Source organism: Limanda limanda, chromosome 1 (genome assembly GCF_963576545.1).
Source record: "Limanda limanda chromosome 1, fLimLim1.1, whole genome shotgun sequence".
Classification (NCBI taxonomy): Eukaryota; Metazoa; Chordata; class Actinopteri; order Pleuronectiformes; family Pleuronectidae; genus Limanda; species Limanda limanda.
In genome coordinates, this window is record NC_083636.1 from 26057326 (window position 1) to 26066307 (window position 8982).

General features: G+C 39.9%; 1 protein-coding gene across 4 annotated transcripts in view; it reads left to right on the forward strand.

Moving 5' to 3' along the window:
* Positions 1-8982, forward strand: part of pde8b (phosphodiesterase 8B) — a 35903-nt gene that overhangs the window by 23429 nt on the left and 3492 nt on the right. For 3 of the 4 annotated variants that reach the window (XM_061075445.1, XM_061075461.1, XM_061075453.1), the window contains 9 exons: positions 1607-1658; positions 2501-2578; positions 3125-3201; positions 4923-5087; positions 5917-5966; positions 6190-6191; positions 7268-7397; positions 8046-8244; positions 8562-8779. In XM_061075445.1, the coding sequence (XP_060931428.1) occupies positions 1607-1658; positions 2501-2578; positions 3125-3201; positions 4923-5087; positions 5917-5966; positions 6190-6191; positions 7268-7397; positions 8046-8244; positions 8562-8779 (971 nt within the window). The remainder of the gene's footprint in view (positions 1-1606; positions 1659-2500; positions 2579-3124; positions 3202-4922; positions 5088-5916; positions 5967-6189; positions 6192-7267; positions 7398-8045; positions 8245-8561; positions 8780-8982) is intronic. The other variant, XM_061075436.1, reaches the window with a different exon arrangement.

Here is an 8982-nt window from a genome sequence, read left to right on the forward strand (position 1 = left end):
ATACTGTCTTAATCCTATTTACTCCACATGGGATGAACTGGAGACCTGAGCGCAAGCAACTTAGATAGTTAAAAAGGAAAAAGAGAAAATAAGCAACAGTGTCACATGGATCCTGAACATGATATTTGATATGCGGACATTTCAGGAACCACTTTCCCCACATCAAAATTCTATTTTTTTTCTCTTTCATAAGAATGAATGAATACATTTCATATTTATGTAAGCGCTGATCATCTCATAACTGTGCATGAAGCACTGTCAGGAATACGTTAAGGTGCAGTGAGTCACTGCAGGTTGAGGGGAGATCTTCTGTAACCGGATTTGAGACTCTGTCCATATCAACACATCCTGAGTGTGACTAACAGGATGTTCTGTACATGTTGTCACCTGCATGGAAATATATTATTATGAACAAGCGGAAATGTGCTGAGGGGTTCATAAAAACAACACTTTTGAAATGTCAGCTTATACATCCATTATTATTACACTCTTGTGAATCTTAAGATGTGAATTTTTTTGAGCTTTACTTTTTTTCTTTTAGATGCTAGCAACAGTGTTCCCATAATGGAAGAAACTCTTGAACCTTTATTTTGCCGTTCCATGTTGACCAGCATTCAACTGGACTGGAGACAGGGATAATTTTAACTGTCAAACACTACACCTGGGGAGTTTTGTTAAATTTTTTTAGCAAAAACATCTGATAGCACAAGAAAAAATCTGAGAGCAGACGTTTTCACAGAGAAGGAGAAGGAGAGGAGCTGAAGCTGGAGAGAAGGAACTCTAAGCACAAGTAGTGTGAGCTCAGGGTTTCGAGTGAGAGCAGCACAAAATGGGAACGTGTAATCAATAAGTCCTGCTCTTCAACTTACAGACCACACTTTTGAATAAAGAGAGAAAGAAAACTCCCAAAGAATATTTACACTGGTACAGACCACAATGATACAGACACTGCAATCTGCCTTTGGCTAATCTTCAGTGAATGTAAAGAGATCATTCAGTAGATACACAAAGGCTGTTCTTTCAACTTTCTTGTCCATTTATAGTTTATTTACGACAAGCCTTTTTCTCTTCCCTTTTCATCATGACTGGGTCAAATTAGCTGTTACTTAAAGGCTAGTGTGTATTTACTGTGGTTTGACTTGTTACACAACCTAGTCATGTAATGCAGATTTTACATGCTGTTTAAACAGAAATTATACAACTTTATGGAATAATACCTTTATTCTATATTCTGGTCTTTGGCTTGGAGTGCTGTATGTATTTGTCACCAGCTTCACAGGTTGTAGTTTTACAGAATCCTTGAAATTAAACTTCTCACTGCTTTCAAGTTGTGCACAGAGTGATGCTCCATGCAAATACAGTATTCAGTGTAAATAGAAACACATCGATGGACTGAGCTGTACATGTAGATTCCATGAAAAGATCCAAACATAAAGTGCATCAAATCGCTGACTCATGTCAGGTCTTTAATCAGCAGAATTATAATCCTGCCAGTGAGCTGCTTCCATGGAGCAGGAAATCAGATCTCAGAGAAGGTGAAGTAGCAGCGACTCTTGGTCGCAGTCCAGGCTTCGACTTTAATCTGCTGCTGCTCTCTGTCCGACAGATCCACAAGTTCAACAAGGAGGAGAGATGCAGTGGGGAACATTCTCAGTCAGGTAACTTACCACTTCATGTTTTTAATGTTACCAGAGTCTCTTTATGTAGAGGTGTTTAACACTGAATGTTAGGAGGATTATCAAGTAGCATGGTTTAGATCAGTTCTGTGACTCTGCATGTGAGTTTCAGGGCTAATGTTTGGATTTCCAAGACTGACTAAATGTAGTATAGGGTTATTATATACATTTTTAATTATGTAACGGTATGCATCAATTCATTATATTGTTAGTTAATATTTATAATGGAGTGTAAATATAAATCTTGTTTTTTAAAAAAAAAGCTAAATTAATTGTAAGTACTTTTTTTCATATTACCTCCATAAAGCAATCTTAGTGTAAAGGTATGACCATCTGTTTCTCCTTAAAGATAAATAACCTGAGATATTTGACATAACTATTCTGGTGGTATTTTCAGAATTGTCAGACTCTTCTAACCACCTGGAAGTAACAAAATCACATCTGCTACACTTGAGAGATTTTTCCTTTTTTTTTCAGTTTGCAAATCTTTTCCAATCCAAACAAACATGTTAGCCGCAAAGTACATTATCATGCATAATTATCTATATTTATTATTCATGGTTATTTTATATACAGTATTTACATGAGTTTGTTGCTTTTACATTTTTAACTTGGGACACTGGTTAAAAGGTTTTCCTTCTCTTTTTTTTTTAATCAAGGATTAAGACGAAAGTTAGAAAGACTTTTCTTCGAGGAAATGCCTTTGAATGAATTAATCATTTTATAAATTATGTTTTTCTGAATTACATCTTATTTATTTTATTTATATACCTTTGTATATAAGGTATATGTAATATCCATTACTTCCCTCAACTTCTCTACAGAGTGCCATTCTCTACGTCACCGGGACCGAAGGAAAGATTCAATTGATGCCAGGTCGCTCAGCTCCCGCGGCAGTGACGGTGAGGTCTTTCAAAGTGCAGCATGTGTCTGAATGAAACCAGTTTGATAAGGGAGGACGAGCGGGAGAGGTAGCGAACGAGTGCTGGAAGATGACAAGGGGGATGAAATAAGTATGCAGTGGGAAGTCAGAATACAAAGGCCAGAACACAAAGGAAGAGGGTGGCAAAGAAAGAGATGAAGAATGGAATTGAAGATGGCGAACTGGAGAATGAGTCAGAACTGAAGAGATCCTAAAAGAGATGTTTGGAGCTGATGACATCACGAACCTCCCCTTCATCTCACTTTGACGCAGCTGCTCCTATTTTCAGCCGAGTGCTGCTTCTCTAATCAAAACAGAACTCTTCTCCTCCTAACGTTTATTTACACATTTTATATTTACGTTTCCTTTCTCTTTATACTTTTTCCATATAAACTTCCCTTTTATTCACAAGCCTTTTGATTAGGGCTATCAGCTGCAGACCCTTTTTAAGTTTGAATTGGCTAATAATCAGTGAGACATACTATGATTATCAATGTTTTAAAAATCATTATTTTCTCAATTACAGCTCCCAGTTTACAGAATCGAAGATATTCCTCCGTCGCCAGGATTCACTCTATGACCATCGAGGCTCCCATCACCAAGGTATGCTGCTCTCAGCGTTAAATCATTTTACAACTAATGGTCCCACACAGAATAAAATGATGGAACATTAGTTTTCAAGAGTTTTCAGGTTTTGTTATTTCTCAACTTATCACCTTGGAGCTTTTTTATCATTTGAATAATTCATTATTTTTCTAATAATTTACGTTTAATTAAAAAGACCATAGTTTATTTTTAGACATGAGGAATTAGCAAAATTTGGCCTCGTTTTAATTTTTCATCTCTGGTGCAATGCTTTTAAATTTTTTAGGGAGGAAAAGTATTTTCTACTTCAGAAGTGAAAAAACTTGCACCACCTGCAGGGACTTGAGTTGTCAATCTGTTTGTGCTTAAATTGGCTTTTGTTTAATTAACTATTATAAGCTTTATATTACTGGATTTATCAATTGATGGAACAATTTTCCAAAGATATTTACATTTAGTGTGGATTTTACATCATTCTGATCAAAACACTTACTGAACTTACGCATATTTGCACTAATTATTGCTCAGTTCAGATTTAGCAGTAACCTGTCCTCAGGGGTCTTATTCTTCCAATGAACATTTTCATAAGGAATCACTTTAACGCAGGTTCATGCCTTCAGCACTTTAAAAATCACTCGGAGTTCATTCCTCCACCAGCGATCAGCAGGTTTCATGCGTTGGATTTCCCCCAAGAATTGAGTTATTTTGTGGCACGTTACCAGCTTGATTTGCAGGAAAGTGCTTCAGGGCTCCATTGCAGCTCCTCCATTCAAACATGAGATCTGTTTGCTCAACTCCTGGCACTTTGAAGCATTTTAGTGGATTATCCCAACACCGCAAAGCCATTCAGTGTCCATTAGAGCTGTCCTCACTGCCTTAGTGGTGTTGGACTGAGACAATAATGGAGGGTTCACCTCTGACAACTGCTAATAGGACATAACATTTGGCTCATAAAAGGCTTGTAACAGACACAACTAATATGATTTGCCGTTAGTGAGATGCGCCACAGCCTCTTTTTCCTCAACTTATATTTAAACTTCCCACAGAGTGACCAGACTTCGTGGAAATCTTTTCTTTCTTTGGAACCCTTTGAGAAAAAAACTGCTAATAGGACGCTGTAGTAAACAGATAAGCAAAAACATGACTCCCACACAACCCCGGCCTTTCTTCCTGGGTTGAGAGGTTAGTTTCCGAACATTGTAGAGTCCTGAGAAGATACATTTCTCAGGATTGATTACACAATATGAACCATTGCTGTGAAAGAGCATCATGCCTTTTGGATTCACTGTTCCACACCAACTCTCCACACATGATGGGGGGGATTTGTTTGTGCATGTGGTGGTGAGCTTGTTTTTATTCTGGTGTTCTCCGAATACTCCGTGACCCTGCCTCATGATGTGCAGAGCTTCCGGAGCCGACACTGTGAGCAGCAATAAAATCGAATCAAGCTGTAGGCTGGGTTGTCCCTTTTATGATATACAGTGTACAGCGGGTCACACTGTCTCGTTCTGCCTCTTGCTGCAGGTCCTGTGATGTTCTTGTGTGTTCGGGACACAGCTTTATTTAGCTGTTTGGCCCCAGTCTTCGGCATCACATGCACATCCCCGCGACACATGCACAAAGAAAGGAGCGCTCTGTTACGGCGTGTCTTGCAGAGGGCTCTTTGTGCATTTGTTTGTATGCAGTGTATGTTTTGCAACAGCATTTTTATTCCTCTCCCCCCCCCACCCTCTCCCCAGGTAATAAACATCATCAATGCAGCGCAGGAGAGCAGTCCGGTGACAGTAGCCGAGGCTCTGGATCGCGTGTTGGAGATCCTGAGGACCACCGAGCTCTACTCCCCTCAGCTCGCCTCCAAAGAGGATGACCCCCACACCAACGACCTGGTTGGGGGGCTCATGAGTGTAAGAGGCGGTGCTGATACTTCCTGTGTGCTCTTTCAGTTTTAGTTTGAAACACTAAATAGTTTAGAGCCAGACGTTTTTAAATGACATTGTAAAAACCTTCTTACCTCATCCATGTGACATTGAATGCGTATTATTTATGGACAAAGAAAGTTCTGGCCTCAATCAAATCAAATCTGTATTTTTGGGGGCCAACTGAGTCTTTGTTTATTTTGCGTTTTATTTTTAATTTATGAGGCGTGTCTCTGCACGCAGATGTTTTTCAGATCTGTCATTCGAGTGCAGCAACATCCAGCAATGTTTTTTTTTATTATGATGTAGTTTTTAGTCTATTTCAAAGATAAGTCTGGTGAAATATTTTATTCATTGCATTTATATCATTATAAACGTATAATTTATTATCTGTTGATCGAAAGCATGTGTATTATTCCTCTGTGCCACAAAGCTCCATTTGTTGTTCACAATTAATTGTTATCACTGTTTTCTCTGGGTGAAAATAATCTAAAACAAATACAATATCTATGCCAGTTTGATTCGTGTTTGTTAGAAACCACTCTGCTTTTTTATGGCTCATGATATTACTGAGCCATAAAAAAAAATCCACTTGCACATGTGAGTAGAGCTTTGGGGCAGAGACCAACAGACAGACCGGGGAAGTGAGAATTTAGAATTAGAGATGGACTAACGTTGTTGGTTTCAGTTATTGTCGGATATTTTAACATACATAGAAAACAAGAACAATCTTTATTCTCCCATTCCTGAATATCTGCTGGAATGTTTTGAGTGGAGCTAATATGTGTAATTCATTGAACTGTTTTTGTTTCTGCAGGACGGGCTGCGAAGACTTTCCGGAAATGAATATGTCTTCAGCAAAAGTATGTTTTCAATAACCAAAGAATTATAACAATATGCCACTGACCATGTATCAAAATATAATAATTCAGTAAATTATATTGTAGGCTACATCCTTACTACTACAAACACCGTTTTTCAAACCAAATTGATGAAGTGTTTTGGCTCCCTATCAGTTTTAAAACAGGGCCAGCAGCGTTTCCAAACTTCTCCATTTTATCGGCTCTAAAGCTCCAGAGTAGTGTGGAAGCCGTGGCAGGGTGGATGCCTTGTCAAAGGAAAGCATCATAATGTGGATGTAGCCTTGGCCTTGCACACTGCAACAGGCGTTTTCACTTATATTTTGGCTGTTTACAGCTATAGTCTGGTTGAAGCTCCTCGGAGATTTACTGGGGCCTGACTGATTTTACCTAACAAACCATATAAGCACTATGTACTAATAAAAGGGGCATGTGGTCCATCTGCAAACAGGTGCAATGAAACCAACAGGAAAATGAGGATGATGTCATTCGAACCCTCAAAGTACTGTGGAGAATAACATAAAAACTATTTATTATCCTGTTTGAACAGGCTAAACTTCAGCAGCACTCTTGACTCACTCTAAGAACAGGTAGAAGAGCAGACTTTTAGCCTGTGGCCCTCATCCTCATGGGTAGCATGGAACTTGAGGTCTGCTGCCTGGAGTGAATCTCATGAATAAATATCAAGTTTTAGGTGGTTATTGTCCTGCTGAAAGCTGCACAATGTTCTGATGAATTCTTCCATCTGAGTACATTATGTAACCCCATTATGATGATTAAAGTCACAAGAGCACTTAACAGAGAGAAGATCTAACTAAAGAGTCTGTTTTCCAAGAAACTGTCTTCCTTTTCATCAAGTTAAGGACGGTTTTCTTTCCTCAGAGCCGCAGCTCTGACGGCTCTCGTGTCTTTTTTTACACAATCTAATCACACACAATCTGTCTGCCACGGTCTGAAAGGATCAGATTTACAGAGTGAGACACTTAAGCAGTATGTTTGCACATGTGTACAGATATTAGAGAGAGAGCCAAGATTTCTACACTCACTGTAGTATTTCTCCATCAAATCTCAGACAAAGCTGCCTCTTGGTTTGCCCCCTTTTATGGTCAAATCACCTTGAATAATGTGTGTGTGTGTGTGTGTGTGTGTGTGTGTGTGTGTGTGTGTGTGTGTGTGTGTGTGTGTGTGTGTGTGTGTGTGTGTGTGTGTGTGTGTGTGTGTGTGTGTGTGTCTGTGTGTGTGTGTGTCTGTGCGTGTGTGTGTGTCTGTGCGTGTGTGTGTGCGCGCACGCTCGTGTCTATCTGATAGATATGAGCCAGAGCCAGCTGGCCTTACCAGTCACTCTGAATGACGTGCCTCCCCCCATCGCCGAGATGCTGAATGATGAGGAGTGCTGGGAGTTCAACATCCTGGAGCTGGAGGCAGCTACGCACAAAAGGTATAACAGATTTCCAATTCAGCAGATTATATAAAAATCATCTTCTAAATTGGAATATCAGCCTTTTCCCTTCAAGAATTGGGTGCATATCAAATATTCTTTTAAAAATAAAATGCATAATAATAATTTGACAAATTTGGGGAAATTCACTTATTTACTTTCCCTGCGAGAATTCAATGAGAAGTTTGATACCCCTCATGTTTGCACGGTAAATAGGAAGCTTCAGCCTCATCTGGTTAGCTTAGCGTAGCATAGAGACTGGAAGCAATCGGTTGCAGGTACTGCATGAAGTCAGTGTGCCAGGTAAAGAGAAAGTCTCTCACATAACCCATTGTAAATCCTATATATGCTTTGCTTTTTCAGCTCTTTCCGATGTTTCCGGTCATTAAGATTGAAATTCAATTTTACTCATGTTCTAAACTGTATACATACTGTTTATTCATATTTAATGTTGATTCAGAAGATAACATTTTACACCTGTGTAAAAAAGAAACTTTGAAGTAGATGAGTGTCCAATGAAGACAATATGACATTTGATGTATTACAAAGAGTAGAATACAGAGCTATAGGGTAAAGTTTGGGAAAACACTGATTTACTGCTAAAACACGTGCTGCTCATTGACCCCGTCCACTGTGTGACCCCTGCAGGCCGCTGACCTTCCTCGGCCTGAAGATCTTCACGAGCTTCGGAGTGTGCGAGTTCCTGAACTGCTCCGAGGCCACGCTCCGCTCCTGGCTGCAGCTCATTGAGGGCAGCTACCACTCCTCCAACTCGTACCACAACTCCACGCACGCCGCAGACGTGCTGCACGCTACTGCCTACTTCCTTCGCAAGGAGAGAGTCAAGGTTAGAGGAGAGAGGAGAACATTGGAAATGATGGCACACATGCACCTTTCATATATCCTTACAGCTGTTATTAAAAAAGATGATACTGCTATTTATTTGAATGAGGTGTCGCAAAATGCCAAAGAACTTATAACTCCTACATAGATTATGAGCAAGCTGGTGTTATCTTGCTTTTACTGGCACTTCATCCAAAACATGCCCAACAGGCCCAAACATTAGTCAACAGCGTGTCTACAATAATCCATTCGAACATTCAATGTGTCCTCTAAAGTCACCAACAAGCTGACACCCCCCTCTGTCTCTGCTGTCTCATTTAGAGCAGTCTGGACCAGCTGGATGAGGTGGCGGCGTTGATAGCAGCCACAGTGCACGACGTGGACCACCCGGGTCGGACCAACTCCTTCCTGTGTAACGCCGGCAGTGAACTGGCCATCCTCTACAACGACACCGCCGTGCTGGAGAGCCACCACGCAGCCCTGGCCTTCCAGCTCACTGTCCGGGACAGCAAGAGCAACATCTTTAAGAACATCGACAGGTCTGTAGTCGCACCTAGTGGCGTCAATATTTCCCCAATGCTCAGCTGCAGGCCTCCATCTGTATACGACTAATAACACTGAACAATAAAACTATTGTTGCTCTTTTTTTCTCTTCATCTGTAAAGATATATATATATATTTAGATATATATATTTTCTATTTTAAATTTTTGATATTCTATTTTATTGTTATTCTATTTTAT